Source organism: Staurois parvus, unplaced genomic scaffold, assembly GCF_062004578.1.
Source record: "Staurois parvus isolate SC_StPar_1 unplaced genomic scaffold, SC_StPar_1.0 ptg000165l, whole genome shotgun sequence".
Classification (NCBI taxonomy): Eukaryota; Metazoa; Chordata; class Amphibia; order Anura; family Ranidae; genus Staurois; species Staurois parvus.
In genome coordinates this window covers 15,993,721-16,013,010 of record NW_028317961.1, presented here as the reverse complement: position 1 = coordinate 16,013,010, position 19,290 = coordinate 15,993,721, and the positions used below count along the sequence as shown (strand labels likewise).

General features: G+C 46.8%; 1 protein-coding gene across 5 annotated transcripts in view; it reads right to left on the bottom strand.

The window, feature by feature from the left end:
- Positions 1–19,290, bottom strand: part of LOC149462921 (uncharacterized) — a 383,187-nt gene that overhangs the window by 44,077 nt on the left and 319,820 nt on the right. For 3 of the 5 annotated variants that reach the window (XR_016312557.1, XM_089676270.1, XM_089676269.1), the window contains one exon: positions 11,307–11,406. Coding sequence is in view for 4 of the 5 variants with exons in the window: in XM_089676270.1 (XP_089532396.1) it covers positions 11,307–11,406 (100 nt within the window). In the remaining variant the exon portion in view is untranslated. Of the gene's footprint in view, positions 1–10,459; positions 10,503–11,306; positions 11,407–19,290 lie in introns of all 5 variants that reach the window. The other 2 variants (XM_089676272.1, XM_089676271.1) reach the window with 2 other exon arrangements.

The window sequence follows — 19,290 nt, the reverse complement described above, 5'->3', positions numbered from 1 at the left end:
GTAGTGCAGGACGGCCTAGACAGCTGATGGTAGTAGGGGATTCTATAATCAGAAGGACTGATTCCTGACTCAGAATAATTTGTCGCCAGGCTCGCCTCAACCAAATGGTTTGCTGTCTCACTGGTGTCAGGGTTCGGCATGTGGTGGACCGGGTCGATAAATTATTAGCATGACCCTGCTGTGTTTGTCCATGTTGGAACCAATGACAGAATACATGGAAGGTGGAGGCTCCTCGAGAATCAATTTAAAGAACTAGGCTGCAAGTTGAAGGGAAAGACCTCCAAGGTGATATTCTCTGAAATATTACCTGTGCCATGCGCAACTCAGGAAAGACCGGGAGATTAGAGAACTCAATGCATGGTTAAAGACCTGTTGTAAGAGGGAATGATTTGAGTTTCTAGAGTACTGGGCTGACTTTTCATTGGGGTGCAATCTATATGCTAGAGATGGTTTGCATCTAATTGGAAGGGGGTCTGCTGTGCTGAGGGAGAAGTTTATGGGAAGGCTGGAGGAGTATTTAACCTAGGGTTGAGGGGGGAGGGAAAATAAATTATAATAGGGTAGACAGATCAGACAAGGGTCAGTACTTATTGGTGGATGGAATGGGGAAAGATGGGGGGAGGGCTATGGCAGATAAGAAGGTTCCCATGTTACAATCAACCAGTGGAATTGGTACCATTTGTATGAAAATAAAAAAATATACAAAATACGTGCGCACAAGTTGGCAATGGATTAAAGTGTTTGTTCACCAATGCCAGAAGTCTGCCAAGCAAAATAGGTGAGTTGGATGCTTTGGTGCATGAACAGAACTATGATTTAATTGGTATTGCTGAATCTTTTCTTCATTCTTCACATGACTGGGCCAATAATATTCCTGGCTATGTTCTCTTTCGGAGAGAGAGAGTAAATAGGAAAGATGGTGGTGTCTGAGCTCAAAGCGAGTGTGAAAGAGGACCTAATTGATGGAGTATGCGATGAGGCTGAAGCATTATGGGTGGAACTGCACATGGGGGTGTGTACTACAAATGTAATCATTGGAGTTTGTTATAGGCCACCCAGTGTTAATGAGGAGGTGGAGACTCAGCTCCTTGCACAGATCGAAAGGGCTGCAATGGCTGGGACAGTTATAATAATGGAGGTTTTTAACTACTATTATTATTATTATTATTATACAGTATTTATAAAGCGCCAATAGTTCGCTCAGCGCTGTACATTACAAAGGGGGACAGAACATGTGACAGAACAATACCAATACAATGCAAAACATGAGGGGATCAAGGGCCCTGCTCTTTCGAGCTTACAATCTAGGAGACTACAGAAATTGACTGGAGTAATGTTACTGCAGGAACAGTTAAAGGGCAAAAATTTCTAAAACTACTACAGGACAATTTTATGGTACAGTTTATAGAGGCCCCAACTAGAAATGATGCTCTGCTGGACCTGGTAATCTCAAACCATGAAGAATTTATTACGAATGTCCATATAAAAGAACATCTGAGTAGCAATGACTAGAGATGAGAGAATTATTCAAAAATTCGATTCGGCTGATTTGCCGAATTTGCGGGAGAAATTCGATTCGATGCGAATTTATTTGCTGCGAATTTACCTTTTTAAAAGGGTTTCTAGGCTTCAGAGAGCCTTTATATTAGTGCAGAACACTGTACCTTTAATTTAAATGCCCTTGGAGTCTGCTGGGGAAGAGAAATAATACTGTCAGTCAGTATGATATGCAGATGAGTGCCGTCGATCTTAGAATCACCGCACACTTCACTCATTTGGGCAGTCACGGGGCACGACGAAGAAGAAGAAGAAGAATGAAAAGAAGAATGAAAAGAAGAATGAAAAGAAGAAGAATGAAAAGAAGAAGAATGAAAAGAAGAAGAAGAAGAATGAAAAGAAGAAGAAGAAGAATGAAAAGAAGAATGAGAAGAAGAATGAAAAGAAGAATGAGAAGAAGAATGAAAAGAAGAATGAAAAGAAGAATGAGAAGAATGAAAAGAAGAATGAAAAGAAGAAGAAGAAGAATGAAAAGAAGAAGAAGAATGAAAAGAAGAATGAGAAGAAGAATGAAAAGAAGAAGAAGAAGAATGAAAAGAAGAATGAGAAGAAGAATGAAAAGAAGAATGAGAAGAAGAATGAAAAGAAGAATGAGAAGAATGAGAAGAATGAAAAGAAGAATGAAAAGAAGAATGAAAAGAAGAAGAAGAAGAATGAAAAGAAGAATGAGAAGAAGAATGAAAAGAAGAATGAAAAGAAGAATGAGAAGAATGAAAAGAAGAATGAAAAGAAGAAGAAGAAGAATGAAAAGAAGAAGAAGAATGAAAAGAAGAATGAAAAGAAGAAGAAGAATGAAAAGAAGAAGAAGAATGAAAAGAAGAATGAAAAGAAGAAGAATGAAAAGAAGAAGAAGAAGAATGAAAAGAAGAATGAAAAGAAGAATGAAAAGAATGAAAAGAAGAATGAAAAGAAGAAGAAGAAGAATGAAAAGAAGAATGAAAAGAAGAAGAAGAAGAATGAAAAGAAGAAGAAGAATGAAAAGAAGAAGAAGAAGAATGAAAAGAAGAAGAAGAAGAATGAGAAGAAGAATGAAAAGAAGAAGACTGAAAAGAAGAAGAAGAATGAAAAAAAGAAGAAGAAGAATGAAAAGAAGAAGAAGAAGAATGAAAAGAAGAAGAATGAGAAGAAGAATGAAAAGAAGAATGAAAAGAAGAATGAGAAGAATGAAAAGAAGAATGAAAAGAAGAAGAAGAAGAATGAAAAGAAGAAGAATGAAAAGAAGAATGAAAAGAAGAATGAGAAGAATGAAAAGAAGAATGAAAAGAAGAAGAATGAAAAGAAGAAGAAGAAGAATGAAAAGAAGAATGAGAAGAAGAATGAAAAGAATGAGAAGAAGAATGAAAAGAAGAAGAAGAAGAATGAAAAGAAGAATGAAAAGAAGAATGAGAAGAATGAAAAGAAGAATGAAAAGAAGAAGAAGAATGAAAAGAAGAAGAATGAAAAGAAGAAGAAGAATGAAAAGAAGAAGAAGAATGAAAAGAAGAAGAAGAAGAAGAATGAAAAGAAGAAGAAGAATGAAAAGAAGAAGAATTCCAGTACAGCAAAAAGTGTATCTGCAGAGAGCTCCGCTATTTCTGACAGTTCTCTGACAGTTCCTTCACATTTACAGCGGTTGAAACATTGTATCTATTTGTTTCCGAATAAAAACATCTGTATCCTAAATGGAAACAAATAGATACAATGTTTCAACCGCTGTAAATGTGAAGGAACTGTCAGAGAACTGTCAGAAATAGCGGAGCTCTCTGCAGTGACACTTTTTGCCGGCTGATCGGGGAAAATTCGATTCGTGCATCCGAAGTTTGCTAAAATTCGGATTCGGTGCGAATCGAATTTTTCCTAATATTCGAAACGAATTCCACTTCGCCAAGTTCGATTCGCTCATCTCTAGCAATGACCATAACATGATTTCATTTATTGTTAACTGTAAACAGCAAGCACATAGGGGAAAAATAAAAAATGTTCATTATAGGAGAGCTCATTTTCCAAGGGCTGCACTCAAAGACTTAGACTAGGAGGGAATATTGGCATCGATGAACACAACACAGAAATGGGAGTTCTTCAAAAAGACTGTATGTGAACACACTGCAAAATATATTCCCATGGTCAACAAGTTTAAAAGGCAAAAAATCAGACCTATGTGGCTTACAGCCAAAGTTAAAAAAGCTATAGATAATAAGAAAAGAGCTTTTATTAAACATAAAAATGAAGGAATGCTATTATAGTTTAAACATTACAAAGAGTATAACATAATATGAAAAAAGGAAATAAAAATTGAAAACGAATGACAGATTGCAAAAAATAGCACGACCAACCCCCAAAAATTCTTCAAATATATTAATAGTATCAGGGTCAGGCCAGAGCATGTAGGCCCTTTACAAAATAATCTAGAGTGGGTGATTGGGGACAAAGAGAAAGCAAATTTATTAAATACCTTCTTCAGCTCTGTGTCTACAAAGGAGCATGGGGGAGCTCTTGTCCATAATGGGCATGGTATTGACACAGCTCCAGATGATACACATTGGCTCATAATTGATATGATCCAAAAATATTTAGACAGAATAAAGGTGAATAAAGCACCTGGACTGGATGGCATACACCCATGGGTCCTTAAAGAATTGAGCTCTGTCATTTCAAAGCCATTGTTTCTAATTTTTAGGGACTCTTTAATGACTGGCATAGTGTCACTGGATTGGTTTAAGGCCAATGTGGTCCCAATATTTAAAAAGTGGTCAAAATTTTTACCAAGTAATTATAGACCTGTTAGTTTAACTGCTATAGTTGGGAACATATTGGATAGTTTAATAAAAGACCAGAGTTCTTGCTAGAAAAAAATATTTTAAGCAACAGACAACATGGATTCATGAAAGACAGAAGTTGTCAAACAAATCTGATTTCTTTTTATGAGGAGGTGAGCAAAACCTTGGTCAGAGGGGTGGCAGTGGACGTGGTATACTAGTAGCGTGTGTAAGGTAAAGTCTACAGGCTTGGAAAACTCTGTATATAAATGGATAGATAACTGGCTAAAAGATCGTATTCATAGAGTAGTGGTTAATGATTCATACTCTGAATGGTCTAGGGTTGTCAGTGGTGTACCCCAAGGTTCAGTGTTGGGACCCTTACTTTTTAATATATGTTTAAACGATATAGGGCCTGAGATTAGAAATCCCATTTCAGTATTTGCAGATGACACCAAGCTGTGCAGTTAAATAAAGTCCTTACAGGAGGTCTCCAACTTACAAGCCGACCTCAATGCACTGTTTAATTGGGCAACTATGTGGCAAATGAGGCTTAATGTTGATAAATGTAAGGTTATGCACTTGGGGGCTAAGAATATGTATGCATCATACATATTAGAGGGGTACAACTGGGGCAATCAATGGTGGAGAAGGGTCTGGGAGTTCTGGTAGATCACAAGCTTAATAATGGCATGCAATGCCAAGCTGCGGTTTCTAAAGCGAGCAAAATCCTCTCTAGTATTAAAAGAGGTATAGACTCCAGAGAGAGAGATAATTTTACCCCTGTACAAATCATTAGTAAGACCTCATCTGGAATATGCAGTGCAATTGTGGGCACCAATTCATAAAAAGAACATTGGGGAACTGGAGAAAGTACAGAGAAGGGCAACCAAACTGATAAGAGGCATGGAGGAACTCAGCTATGAGGAAAGATTAGAGGAAATGAGAAGAGAAGATTAAGGGGGGATATGATCAACATGTATAAATACATCAGTGGTTCATATAGTGAACTCGGTGTAGAGCTATTCACCCTGAGGTCATCACAGAGAACAAGGGGGCACTCTTTATGTCTGGAGGAAAAGAAATGTAATCTCCAAACATGGAAAGGTTTCTTCACAGTGAGAGCTGTGAAAATGTGGAATAGACTCCCTCAAGAGTTGGTTCTGGCCAGCTCAGTGGATTGCTTTAAAAAAGGTCTGGATTATTATAACTGGATACTAACATTTTTTAGGTAAAGTTGATCCAGGGAATATCCAATTGCCTCTCGGGGGATCAGGAAGGAATTGTTTTCTCTGCTGGAGCAAATTGGATCATGCTTTGCTGAGTTTTTTTTTCAACATAACATAGATAGTGCAGCGCTAAAAAATAAATAAATAAAACTGCACCAGTGCTTGTAGGGTAGTGCACAGTTCCTTGAATTTTATCAAGTAGTATAGGCCACATACGATGTGTGTGACCTTTCCAAACAAAGATGAAGTAATGGTGTGTACCCCACACGCCTTCACTTCACCATAAAAACGCACAGTATGAATGCACAATAAGAAAATAGTCCAATAAAAGTCTTGTGAAAAAAAGGTCACAGATAGATTGAAAAAATTATGATAAGGTCCCTGTGACATATATAGTCCGGCGTTATGCGAAAAATGAGTAAATTGCGCACTCACCGGAAGCACAATTTAATTGCGCATTTGTGTCTCATACACCAAAGGTCACTTCAGCTGTGGATGGAAAGAAGCCTGGAACAGATGATTCCGTGATGGGGGGTGCCACATCTGGGGGTCCCTTATGGTAGACCTGGCTCCAAACAGGATCAGCTGAAAGTTACTCTGGGCCCCTGGATAGTCACCTTGTGGTCCAGCTGGTATGGATAAGTGGCCGCCGGACCTCCTTGATCCGGCGGCTTGACGTCACGGCTAGCAGGGGCTCCTCCTTGACGCGCGTTTCGTATCACACGTACATCATCAGAAGGGATAAGAGCCGTAAGATGTTTTTTTTGCCTTCCTCTGAATCAACTGGGGGTATAGGATTATAACTTTTTTTTAATTGTTGAACTAGATGGACTTTTGTCTTTTTTTCAGCCAGACTAACTATGTAACTCTATGTAAATGCACTGCATAAAGTGTCAGCTCTATATAAATACCTGAAATTTGCGTTGAGCGGATAAAGTTCCTTTTTAAGTGTGCCAGAAAGTGTTTTTGGAATCTGATGGAAAGATGGTGGAAAGATGGGGCTACATACAGTATATGAAGTTGATTTATGAAAGCATTTGAGGCTATTTATTTAGTGCTATTAATGTTCATTTAGTTTAGTAAATTAGGTGAAGTTATGTTTACCTTGAATACCTAATCATGTCTAATGTTCATGGAAAACACAGAAAACATAGTACTTTTGCATGTACTGTACATGAATGGAAGATTGAAGTGAACACTGCTGCGCCCCAATTACTAAGCTATGGTAAGTGAACATACACTTTGCAATGTAAACATACACTTTAAAAATTGAACATGCTCAATTTCTTTAGTAAATCAATCCCAGTGACTGTGGGAGAGATTGACTTAGCAAAGTGAATGATCACTTAACTTGGTAAACAAGGTGAAGCTTAACCACTTCAGTACTGGACACTTTTACCCCCGTTCCTACCCAGGGCAATTTTCAGCTTTCAGCGCTCTCACACCTTGAGTGACAATTGCACAGTCATGCAACACTGTACTAAAACAAAATACTAGTGCTTTCTTTTGGTGGTGTTTAAACACCACTGGGTTTTTTTATTTCTTGCTAAACAAATGAAAAAAGACATAAAATGTTGAAAAAAAAAAGTTTCTGTCATAAAATTTTCTCCTTCACTGATATTTGCTGATGAGACTGCACTGAGGGCCCTGATAGGTGGCACTGCTGGTCACTAATTAGGTGGCACTGATGTGGCTGCACTGATATGTGGCACTGATTGGCAGCACTGATAGGCATTGATTGGCAGCACTGATGGGCACTCATAGGCAGCACTGATGGGCACTGATTGGTGCTGTTGGGGTTGCACTTATAGTAAGGGCACTGATGATCAGTGCCCTGATTACCAGTGTAGATGTCCCGTTACACTTGCTGGTTACTGGCTCTCCTCTTCTCATTCTGTGACAGCACTGAGGAAAAGAAAAGCTGATGATCGGCAAGTGTGCTTACACTGTGATCAACTGTGCTTGAACACAGGTGATCACATGGTTAAGGGCCTCTGTGATTGCGATCCCAAGCACACAGCGATCACAAAGTGTTCCGGATGCTCACCGCAGCGGGTGCATGGGGGAGGGGGTTTCTGGGAGGACGTCCATGGTGTCCCCAGAACTGATGACCGCACTGTAACTGTATTTTGGCTATAGCGCAGTCATGAAGCGATTAATAAGCAATCATGTCTTGCTCAAGATTGAATTATTAATGTGAACACAGCTTCATCTCATTCACCAAGCTAAGTGAACATTTACTTTGCATAGTGAATATGTTCTATTTCACTGATAAATCAATCACCATTGCAATCAGTTTTTTATCTCTACCTCCAATTTCCCTCTTTGAAACCTCTTATCTTCCCAGAATTCAAGTGTCTTTCATACTAAGCTGTTTTTTTGTCTCCATTGTAGCAAGCATATAGAAAGGGATGGGGCTTTAATAGCATGGTTATGGGCTCAGTTCACAAAGCTTCCACACAACAATTTATTTTAAACATGTGACTATAATTTTCAAATCTCTTTGGACTTAAAACCAAACTAAACCCTCATATCCTTTGCAGAAAAGATATTTTCCATCTGAGGGCTCATGCATACTGAAGCTTGCTGTTTTTTTAGGTGTTTGGCATTTTTTTTCCTGAAGCCCCTGAACACCTCTCTGTGTTATCCTATGTGCCCATGCACATATAGGCTTTTAAAGGAGTTTAAGGACAGGAGCATTTGGGGGCAAAAATATGAATGCACCAAAACCATCTTCAGCAGAGGAACTTTTGGGCATAAAAATCATCAAATGCACCTAAACTCAAATGCATCTAAATGAGAGACACATTTAAGCAGGATATTAGGCAATGAAGAGGACAGAATGATGTTTTCCTCATCCTGAATAATGCCTGAATCACATTCTGCCACAGCTTATATATGCTTCCTGGGGAACTTGATGTGTATCAGGAGAAGCAATGCATAGAAAGCATATCTGCCCTTGTGTTGGCCTCCAGGGCAGTATAGGAGTGGTCTGCCACAGCCACTCTTTCCAGATGTTTCTGGTGGAAGCTTTCTAGGCACTACTCCTGGTCTACATGCACCATTCTGCAACAGGCACTGATCTTCCCAGGCAACGCATGCATCAACATAAACCAACCTGCAGCTGTGGCATGCTCCCCAGAAGATCATCAAAGGTACCAGAAGAAATCTTTCAGAAGTTTAAGAATTTGTCAAGATAATTCGGCATCTCCTCGTACTGTGCATGTGTCAGAAAATTACTGTGAGACGTCAGGCGGACAGATGTGCACATGCACATGGTTTTGCTCATACAATTGGGCATAGGCACGCGCTTGCATGCAAGAAGGCACATGCATGCGTCCACAGTTCCTGTTGACACCAAACGGGCTATTTAAGGGATACTCCTGCCCATTTTCAGTGCTGACTGGTCTTCAGCGATTCCTGTGTGTCCTGCAAGTATCCTGCATTATATACATTGCTGACCCGGCTTTTTATTGACTTGACCTTGGACCCTGTTAATGCTTCTGCTCATCTGTTCCTAACCTTGGCTTGCTCCTGACCACGTCTCTTCCTGATGCTTCTGTACCTTGTTGCCTGCTTGTTGCTGATTTTGACTGCTCTTTTGACCAAGCTCCTGCTTTTGGTTTGGCTTCATGTTATTCTAGAGTGTCTGCCCTGGATGTCCCTTATCTTAGCTCCAGTTATTGCAGTGTGTTCCTCCATTCAAGTCTGTCTGGAGACCCAACAAGCGATACATCCAGAACCTGCGACTCCTGCGGAGTGCTCATTTTAACCTTGGCTGGTCTACTCTACACTGTCTCTGTTCCTGACCCGATGTCCTTCCTGGCCTTCCGAGCCTACACATCCAGCTGCAAGCTTTGCTGCAACACCTTGCCGGCACTTGTGTTCCTCCTGTCCCTTGGCACATCTGTTCCACCTTCAGTGGGGCTTGGGCAGGAGATACAAGAGAGGCCAATCTCATCAATTCAGCCTCCTACTAGGTATGTGACAACATATTAGCCAAGTATCATGAAGATAAATGATAGACATCAAGTGTTGAGTCAAGTAGCAACAATCTTTGCTCTTCTCATACAATTCTCTGTCTTCTCAACCTCCACAATAGAATCAACAGAAGTATTTTGTCAATCTTGTTGATGACTGGATCCAGCTCAGAAAGACAGAAAGCTCCTTGCTAAACAGAGTGCTATCTCTGCTGTCACAAAATGGCTCCTTACATTAATAATTATTTATTTTTCAATGCATTGTGGGCGTTTGGGAGAGAAAAATCAACAGAGAATGGTATTTTGGAAAAAACACTTGTGTAGCAGGAGATATTAATCCTGTCTCATGGCTGTGATCTGCTGACTGGCCTCTCCTGTGTAACCTGACACTTGCCCTGACACAGACAAAGCAGTGAGGGATTTCAGCCCCCCCTTTCTCCTCTCAGACTGTAAGAGAGAGAGAGCCAATTATAAGAGCCATTAAAGGAGCCAATGACAAGGACTCTTTCAAGCAGGAAGTGCAGCTGCAAAGCATTGTGGACGATGGAGTTTTGAACAGAAACGGCCTTATAGGCTGATATGGAGATAGAATAAAAATAAAGAACTACGAAAGCCATCATGCTTAGGGAGAGGAGAATGAAGGGGGCCATCTTGGGTTTGTCCTGAAGGAGAGGGGGACTGCATGTGGCAGGAGAGAGATTGGACCTGGAAAAGAAGTGCTTTTGGGCAGTGCACTGGATGCTTGGTGATCTGCATCAGACAAAGGAACATCCAAACTGAGAGAAGTGGTCTACAGTACAGTGCCTACACTGACAGTGTGAAGTGCTCATCGTGAGGTGACCAGAGGAACCTGTCATTTTCAGGACGATCGTTTGGGCCTTTGTCACAGGATCTGGTGAGAGGGATTTCTCCCACTGTCAGATGACAGGAACATTGCACACATACAGAGACATCATACCTTGCTCATATTCACCAGGCACTGGGTTGTGTAGATGGCCCTGCTGAACAGACACCGTGTTCACTTTACTATACAAATACTGCCACAGGATTACAATTACAGTTTAAGTGTTTAAGGAGTTTAAGTGCACCAACGAAAGTGGCTAGCTGAAGATCCCAACATTCATCCAGTTACAAAGAGACTAAAGTTATTGATGCCATACGGGCACGCGCATGCGTAGTCAGGCCTCTATATTGCATGGTGTGTGAGGGATTAGCTTTACCTTGAAAGTAGCTATTAAGCATCATTTGGGTACAGTGTTTTCCTATTGGGATCATGGTGTCGGGGGGTTAGAAGGGAGAAGTCTGACACAACAGAGAGTCATTCTTCTGCTCTCCTTCTGCTTGGACATCATGGGGCCCATTTTATGAAGAGGAGTTAAATCCACTTTGAGGTTGCCATGTAAGTGTTTCCTCTGCTCTTGGGGTTATTCATGGTTGGAATCCCCTGAAAGCAGCCTGAGTGTAAAAGTGAGTTATATTGCTTTCCGTCACAGTATTTGCTGTTCTCTTGATTCTCCTAACATATACCTGTTGTTAATGTTTATTACTTCCCATAGAGGTCTACAGTAAAGCTGATCTCTGTGTTTTATTATAAAGTGTGTGCTTTTCATTGGTCCTTGCACTTACACTATTGCCAGGTGTGCCAGTGTGGGCTGAGACAGTTCTTGGGGTTGAGAGGCAGAGTGGCGGAGTGAACAAACTTAAGCAGCCCCTTCGGGGGTATCGCTACACTTGTAACCACGAACATGCATAAACGTGTGTGTAAAACGCTGCTAAAAGCACATTTTTTATCTGTGTTTTCTTACCAGCAGTTCCGATGTTTAGTGGGGCTTTTCCAAATGCCCTGTATGCATGAGACCTTAGCCTTTGTTGGATCTGCAGTTGCCATGGTGCTGCACATGTGATCTGTGAGGACAACAGTTTTCGTTGGTTTGACAGTTTGGTTGAAAGCACAAGCAACTGTGACAGTTATCATTCACAACATTCCATAAATGTAACTGATTTTGGAAATTGATGAGTTTAGTTCCATTTTAACTGAAAACGACTGTCACTTTCTGAAAATAAGTATATGGTGCATTAGCTTTGTGAATTGAGCCTAATGTTTTTTCAAAACCTTCTTCCTCTGCATTATGAGTAAACGTAATAAGGATGTAGACATTAATGTACTGTAGACTATGATATACAGTATATGTATTCTCGTTGGTTTGAACATACTGTATCTAGCCTTTGTTACCACTGGTAATTAGAAATGAGCACAAGTGAATATGTAGTAATTTCTGTGAAATACTTTGGAGTCAATAGAAAAGGCAAAATAAAATAGACTTTCGCCAGACCATTCATTAAAGGTTATATGTAAATTTAACATATTATAAGCATGATAATTACCTGCCTCACTTATGTAGACATCCAAAAGCCCGACGCTGCTGTGCACCACCATCTTGGCTGTGCTGTAGCTCCAGCAGAATCAGAGTGGTCACTAAAAAGGTTATGTAGGGGGGTGAGAAGAGGGGTAGGACACCTGGGCAAGCACAACTATTAACTGGACATTCACAGAAGATACAGGGTTATGATCTGCAAAGAGGGAAGGAATTGACCTATCCTGGAGTATTCAATTGTTCTAGCAAGTTAAAATTCTCACTGCAAATTTCTTATTAGAGTGCCCCCACTCTAGAAGAATGAGCACAGGGGAACCTGGGACAGTAGCATTTTCAGCCTTGGGGGAGGGGTGTCTTAGATACATTAACAAATTGAAGCCAAACTCTGACCAGTACTTTATTCTTTACAGGCTGCAGGAAAGAAATCGCTTGATTTTCCCCATAAACGCAGTCAGTGTAGACTTGAAATTATCCTTTATTCCCAAATGGAAACAAGAACTTGGGATCACTCTCTCTGGCAAGCACATTGAGCTTATCTTCTTTTTAGCTACAAAACCTCCATATGCTCCAGATATCAAGAATCTGGTTTCAAACTGTTAATGCAATAGTACTATACACGCATATGGATCCACAAGATAGTCCCCAAATGTTCTGAACTGTACTGAAGGTGCAGAGAAGAGCCAGAAAGCTTACTTCATGTCTTTGGTCATGCCACTTACTCCTCAATTGACAGATGAAGTGTCAGTTGAGATACACATGTTACATATCGCTGCACACTCTGGAGTGAGAGCAATAATTCTAGCACCTCCTCTGTAATGCTAAACTAATGACTTATAGGGGCTTTTGAAGCATTGCCTAGAGAAATTTAGGTTACTGAAGTTTGTCACTGGAGATGAGCGAATTATTAAAAAATTCGATTTGGCTGATTCGGCGAATTCGCGGAATAAATTTGATTCGAGTCGAATATATTCGCTGCGAATTTAACTTATAAAAAGGGTGTTTCTAGGCTTCAGAGAGCCTTTATATTAGTGCAGAACACTGTACCTTTAATTTAAATGCTCTTGGAGTCTGCTGGGGAAGAGAAATAATACTGTCAGTCAGTATGACATGCAGATGAGTGCCGTCGATCTTAGAATCACCGCACACTTCACTCATTTGGGCAGTCACGGGGCCAAAACCAGAGTGTGGAGCCACAGTGTGGCGGTGGAGGCAGCAGCAATGGGAGGCCATACAGCACCCTATGAAAAAATGGAACCCACCAGCAGTGTGAGGAGACCTGAAAGTGGCACATGGCAGAGTGTGGCGATGGAGACAGCAGCAATGGGAGGCCGTACAGGGACCCATGACACACTCTGGACCTGGCAGCAGCATGAGGAGGCGGTACAGGGGCCCATGACAGATTACGGGTCTGGCAGCAGCATGAGGAGTCGGTACGGGGGCCCATGGCAGATTACGGGCCTGGCAGCAGCAATGGGAGGCCATACAGCACCCTATGACAAAATGGAACCCACCAGCAGTGTGAGGAGACCTGAAAGTGGCACATGGCAGAGTGTGGCGATGGAGACAGCAGCAATGGGAGGCCGTACAGGGACCCATGACACACTCTGGACCTGGCAGCAGCATGAGGAGGCGGTACAGGGGCCCATGACAGATTACGGGCCTGGCAGCAGCATGAGGAGTCGGTACGGGGGCCCATGGCAGATTACGGGCCTGGCAGCAGCAATGGGAGGCCATACAGCACCCTATGACAAAATGAAACCCACCAGCAGTGTGAGGAGACCTGAAAGTGGCACATGGCAGAGTGTGGCGATGGAGACAGCAGCAATGGGAGGCCGTACAGGGACCCATGACACACTCTGGACCTGGCAGCAGCATGAGGAGGCGGTACAGGGGCCCATGACAGATTACAGGCCTGGCAGCAGCATGAGGAGTCGGTACGGGGGCCCATGGCAGATTACGGGCCTGGCAGCAGCAATGGGAGGCCCGTAATCTGCCAGCACCCTATGACAAAATGGAACCCACCAGCAGTGTGAGGAGACCTGAAAGTGGCACATGGCAGAGTGTGGCGATGGAGACAGCAGCAATGGGAGGCCGTACAGGGACCCATGACACACTCTGGACCTGGCAGCAGCATGAGGAGGCAGTACAGGGGCCCATGACAGATTACGGGCCTGGCAGCAGCATGAGGAGTCGGTACGGGGGCCCATGGCAGATTACGGGCCTGGCAGCAGCAATGGGAGGCCCGTAATCTGCCAGCACCCTATGACAAAATGGAACCCACCAGCAGTGTGAGGAGACCTGAAAGTGGCACATGGCAGAGTGTGGCGATGGAGACAGCAGCAATGGGAGGCTGTACAGGGACCCATGACACACTCTGGACCTGGCAGCAGCATGAGGAGGCGGTACAGGGGCCCATGACAGTTTACGGGCCTGGCAGCAGCATGAGGAGTCGGTACGGGGGCCCATGGCAGATTACGGGCCTGGCAGCAGCAATGGGAGGCCATACAGCACCCTATGACAAAATGGAACCCACCAGCAGTGTGAGGAGACCTGAAAGTGGCACATGGCAGAGTGTGGCGATGGAGACAGCAGCAATGGGAGGCCGTACAGGGACCCATGACACACTCTGGACCTGGCAGCAGCATGAGGAGGCGGTACAGGGGCCCATGACAGATTACGGGCCTGGCAGCAGCATGAGGAGTCGGTACGGGGGCCCATGGCAGATTACGGGCCTGGCAGCAGCAATGGGAGGCCCGTAATCTGCCAGCACCCTATGACAAAATGGAACCCACCAGCAGTGTGAGGAGACCTGAAAGTGGCACATGGCAGAGTGTGGCGATGGAGACAGCAGCAATGGGAGGCCGTACAGGGACCCATGACACACTCTGGACCTGGCAGCAGCATGAGGAGGCGGTACAGGGGCCCATGACAGTTTACGGGCCTGGCAGCAGCATGAGGAGTCGGTACGGGGGCCCATGGCAGATTACGGGCCTGGCAGCAGCAATGGGAGGCCATACAGCACCCTATGACAAAATGGAACCCACCAGCAGTGTGAGGAGACCTGAAAGTGGCACATGGCAGAGTGTGGCGATGGAGACAGCAGCAATGGGAGGCCGTACAGGGACCCATGACACACTCTGGACCTGGCAGCAGCATGAGGAGGCGGTACAGGGGCCCATGACAGATTACGGGCCTGGCAGCAGCATGAGGAGTCGGTACGGGGGCCCATGGCAGATTACGGGCCTGGCAGCAGCAATGGGAGGCCCGTAATCTGCCAGCACCCTATGACAAAATGGAACCCACCAGCAGTGTGAGGAGACCTGAAAGTGGCACATGGCAGAGTGTGGCGATGGAGACAGCAGCAATGGGAGGCCGTACAGGGACCCATGACACACTCTGGACCTGGCAGCAGCATGAGGAGGCGGTACAGGGGCCCATGACAGGTTACGGGCCTGGCAGCAGCATGAGGAGTCGGTACGGGGGCCCATGGCAGATTACGGGCCTGGCAGCAGCAATGGGAGGCCCGTAATCTGCCAGCACCCTATGACAAAATGGAACCCACCAGCAGTGTGAGGAGACCTGAAAGTGGCACATGGCAGAGTGTGGCGATGGAGACAGCAGCAATGGGAGGCCGTACAGGGACCCATGACACACTCTGGACCTGGCAGCAGCATGAGGAGGCGGTACAGGGGCCCATGACAGATTACGGGCCTGGCAGCAGCATGAGGAGTCGGTACGGGGGCCCATGGCAGATTACGGGCCTGGCAGCAGCAATGGGAGGCCCGTAATCTGCCAGCACCCTATGACAAAATGGAACCCACCAGCAGTGTGAGGAGACCTGAAAGTGGCACATGGCAGAGTGTGGCGATGGAGACAGCAGCAATGGGAGGCTGTACAGGGACCCATGACACACTCTGGACCTGGCAGCAGCATGAGGAGGCGGTACAGGGGCCCATGACAGATTACGGGCCTGGCAGCAGCATGAGGAGTCGGTACGGGGGCCCATGGCAGATTACGGGCCTGGCAGCAGCAATGGGAGGCCCGTAATCTGCCAGCACCCTATGACAAAATGGAACCCACCAGCAGTGTGAGGAGACCTGAAAGTGACACATGGCAGAGTGTGGCGATGGAGACAGCAGCAATGGGAGGCCGTACAGGGACCCATGACACACTCTGGACCTGGCAGCAGCATGAGGAGGCGGTACAGGGGCCCATGACAGATTACGGGCCTGGCAGCAGCATGAGGAGTCGGTACAGGGGCCCATGACAGATTACGGGTCTGGCAGCAGCATGAGGAGTCGGTACGGGGGCCCATGGCAGATTACGGGCCTGGCAGCAGCAATGGGAGGCCATACAGCACCCTATGACAAAATGGAACCCACCAGCAGTGTGAGGAGACCTGAAAGTGGCACATGGCAGAGTGTGGCGATGGAGACAGCAGCAATGGGAGGCCGTACAGGGACCCATGACACACTCTGGACCTGGCAGCAGCATGAGGAGGCGGTACAGGGGCCCATGACAGATTACGGGCCTGGCAGCAGCATGAGGAGTCGGTACGGGGGCCCATGGCAGATTACGGGCCTGGCAGCAGCAATGGGAGGCCATACAGCACCCTATGACAAAATGAAACCCACCAGCAGTGTGAGGAGACCTGAAAGTGGCACATGGCAGAGTGTGGCGATGGAGACAGCAGCAATGGGAGGCCGTACAGGGACCCATGACACACTCTGGACCTGGCAGCAGCATGAGGAGGCGGTACAGGGGCCCATGACAGATTACAGGCCTGGCAGCAGCATGAGGAGTCAGTACGGGGGCCCATGGCAGATTACGGGCCTGGCAGCAGCAATGGGAGGCCCGTAATCTGCCAGCACCCTATGACAAAATGGAACCCACCAGCAGTGTGAGGAGACCTGAAAGTGGCACATGGCAGAGTGTGGCGATGGAGACAGCAGCAATGGGAGGCCGTACAGGGACCCATGACACACTCTGGACCTGGCAGCAGCATGAGGAGGCAGTACAGGGGCCCATGACAGATTACGGGCCTGGCAGCAGCATGAGGAGTCGGTACGGGGGCCCATGGCAGATTACGGGCCTGGCAGCAGCAATGGGAGGCCCGTAATCTGCCAGCACCCTATGACAAAATGGAACCCACCAGCAGTGTGAGGAGACCTGAAAGTGGCACATGGCAGAGTGTGGCGATGGAGACAGCAGCAATGGGAGGCTGTACAGGGACCCATGACACACTCTGGACCTGGCAGCAGCATGAGGAGGCGGTACAGGGGCCCATGACAGTTTACGGGCCTGGCAGCAGCATGAGGAGTCGGTACGGGGGCCCATGGCAGATTACGGGCCTGGCAGCAGCAATGGGAGGCCATACAGCACCCTATGACAAAATGGAACCCACCAGCAGTGTGAGGAGACCTGAAAGTGACACATGGCAGAGTGTGGCGATGGAGACAGCAGCAATGGGAGGCCGTACAGGGACCCATGACACACTCTGGACCTGGCAGCAGCATGAGGAGGCGGTACAGGGGCCCATGACAGATTACGGGCCTGGCAGCAGCATGAGGAGTCGGTACGGGGGCCCATGGCAGATTACGGGCCTGGCAGCAGCAATGGGAGGCCCGTAATCTGCCAGCACCCTATGACAAAATGGAACCCACCAGCAGTGTGAGGAGACCTGAAAGTGGCACATGGCAGAGTGTGGCGATGGAGACAGCAGCAATGGGAGGCCGTACAGGGACCCATGACACACTCTGGACCTGGCAGCAGCATGAGGAGGCGGTACAGGGGCCCATGACAGTTTACGGGCCTGGCAGCAGCATGAGGAGTCGGTACGGGGGCCCATGGCAGATTACGGGCCTGGCAGCAGCAATGGGAGGCCATACAGCACCCTATGACAAAATGGAACCCACCAGCAGTGTGAGGAGACCTGAAAGTGGCACATGGCAGAGTGTGGCGATGGAGACAGCAGCAATGGGAGGCCGTACAGGGACCCATGACACACTCTGGACCTGGCAGCAGCATGAGGAGGCGGTACAGGGGCCCATGACAGATTACGGGCCTGGCAGCAGCATGAGGAGTCGGTACGGGGGCCCATGGCAGATTACGGGCCTGGCAGCAGCAATGGGAGGCCCGTAATCTGCCAGCACCCTATGACAAAATGGAACCCACCAGCAGTGTGAGGAGACCTGAAAGTGGCACATGGCAGAGTGTGGCGATGGAGACAGCAGCAATGGGAGGCCGTACAGGGACCCATGACACACTCTGGACCTGGCAGCAGCATGAGGAGGCGGTACAGGGGCCCATGACAGATTACGGGCCTGGCAGCAGCATGAGGAGTCGGTACGGGGGCCCATGGCAGATTACGGGCCTGGCAGCAGCAATGGCAGGCCGTACAGGGACCCATGACACACTCTGGACCTGGCAGCAGCATGAGGAGGCGGTACAGGGGCCCATGACAGATTACGGGCCTGGCAGCAGCATGAGGAGTCGGTACGGGGGCCCATGGCAGATTACGGGCCTGGCAGCAGCAATGGGAGGCCCGTAATCTGCCAGCACCCTATGACAAAATGGAACCCACCAGCAGTGTGAGGAGACCTGAAAGTGGCACATGGCAGAGTGTGGCGATGGAGACAGCAGCAATGGGAGGCCGTACAGGGACCCATGACACACTCTGGACCTGGCAGCAGCATGAGGAGGCGGTACAGGGGCCCATGACAGATTACGGGCCTGGCAGCAAAATGAGGAGTCGGTACGGGGGCCCATGGCAGATTACGGGCCTGGCAGCAGCAATGGGAGGCCCGTAATCTGCCAGCACCCTATGACAAAATGGAACCCACCAGCAGTGTGAGGAGACCTGAAAGTGGCACATGGCAGACTGTGGCGATGGAGACAGCAGCAATGGGAGGCCGTACAGGGACCCATGACACACTCTGGACCTGGCAGCAGCATGAGGAGGCGGTACAGGGGCCCATGACAGATTACGGGCCTGGCAGCAGCATGAGGAGTCGGTACGGGGGCCCATGGCAGATTACGGACCTGGCAGCAGCAATGGGAGGCCCGTAATCTGCCAGCACCCTATGACAAAATGGAACCCACCAGCAGTGTGAGGAGACCTGAAAGTGGCACATGGCAGAGTGTGGCGATGGAGACAGCAGCAATGGGAGGCCGTACAGGGACCCATGACACACTCTGGACCTGGCAGCAGCATGAGGAGGCGGTACAGGGGCCCATGACAGATTACGGGCCTGGCAGCAGCATGAGGAGTCGGTACGGGGGCCCATGGCAGATTACGGGCGTGGCAGCAGCAATGGGAGGCCGTACAGGGACCCATGACACACTCTGGACCTGGCAGCAGCATGAGGAGGCGGTACAGGGGCCCATGACAGATTACGGGCCTGGCAGCAGCATG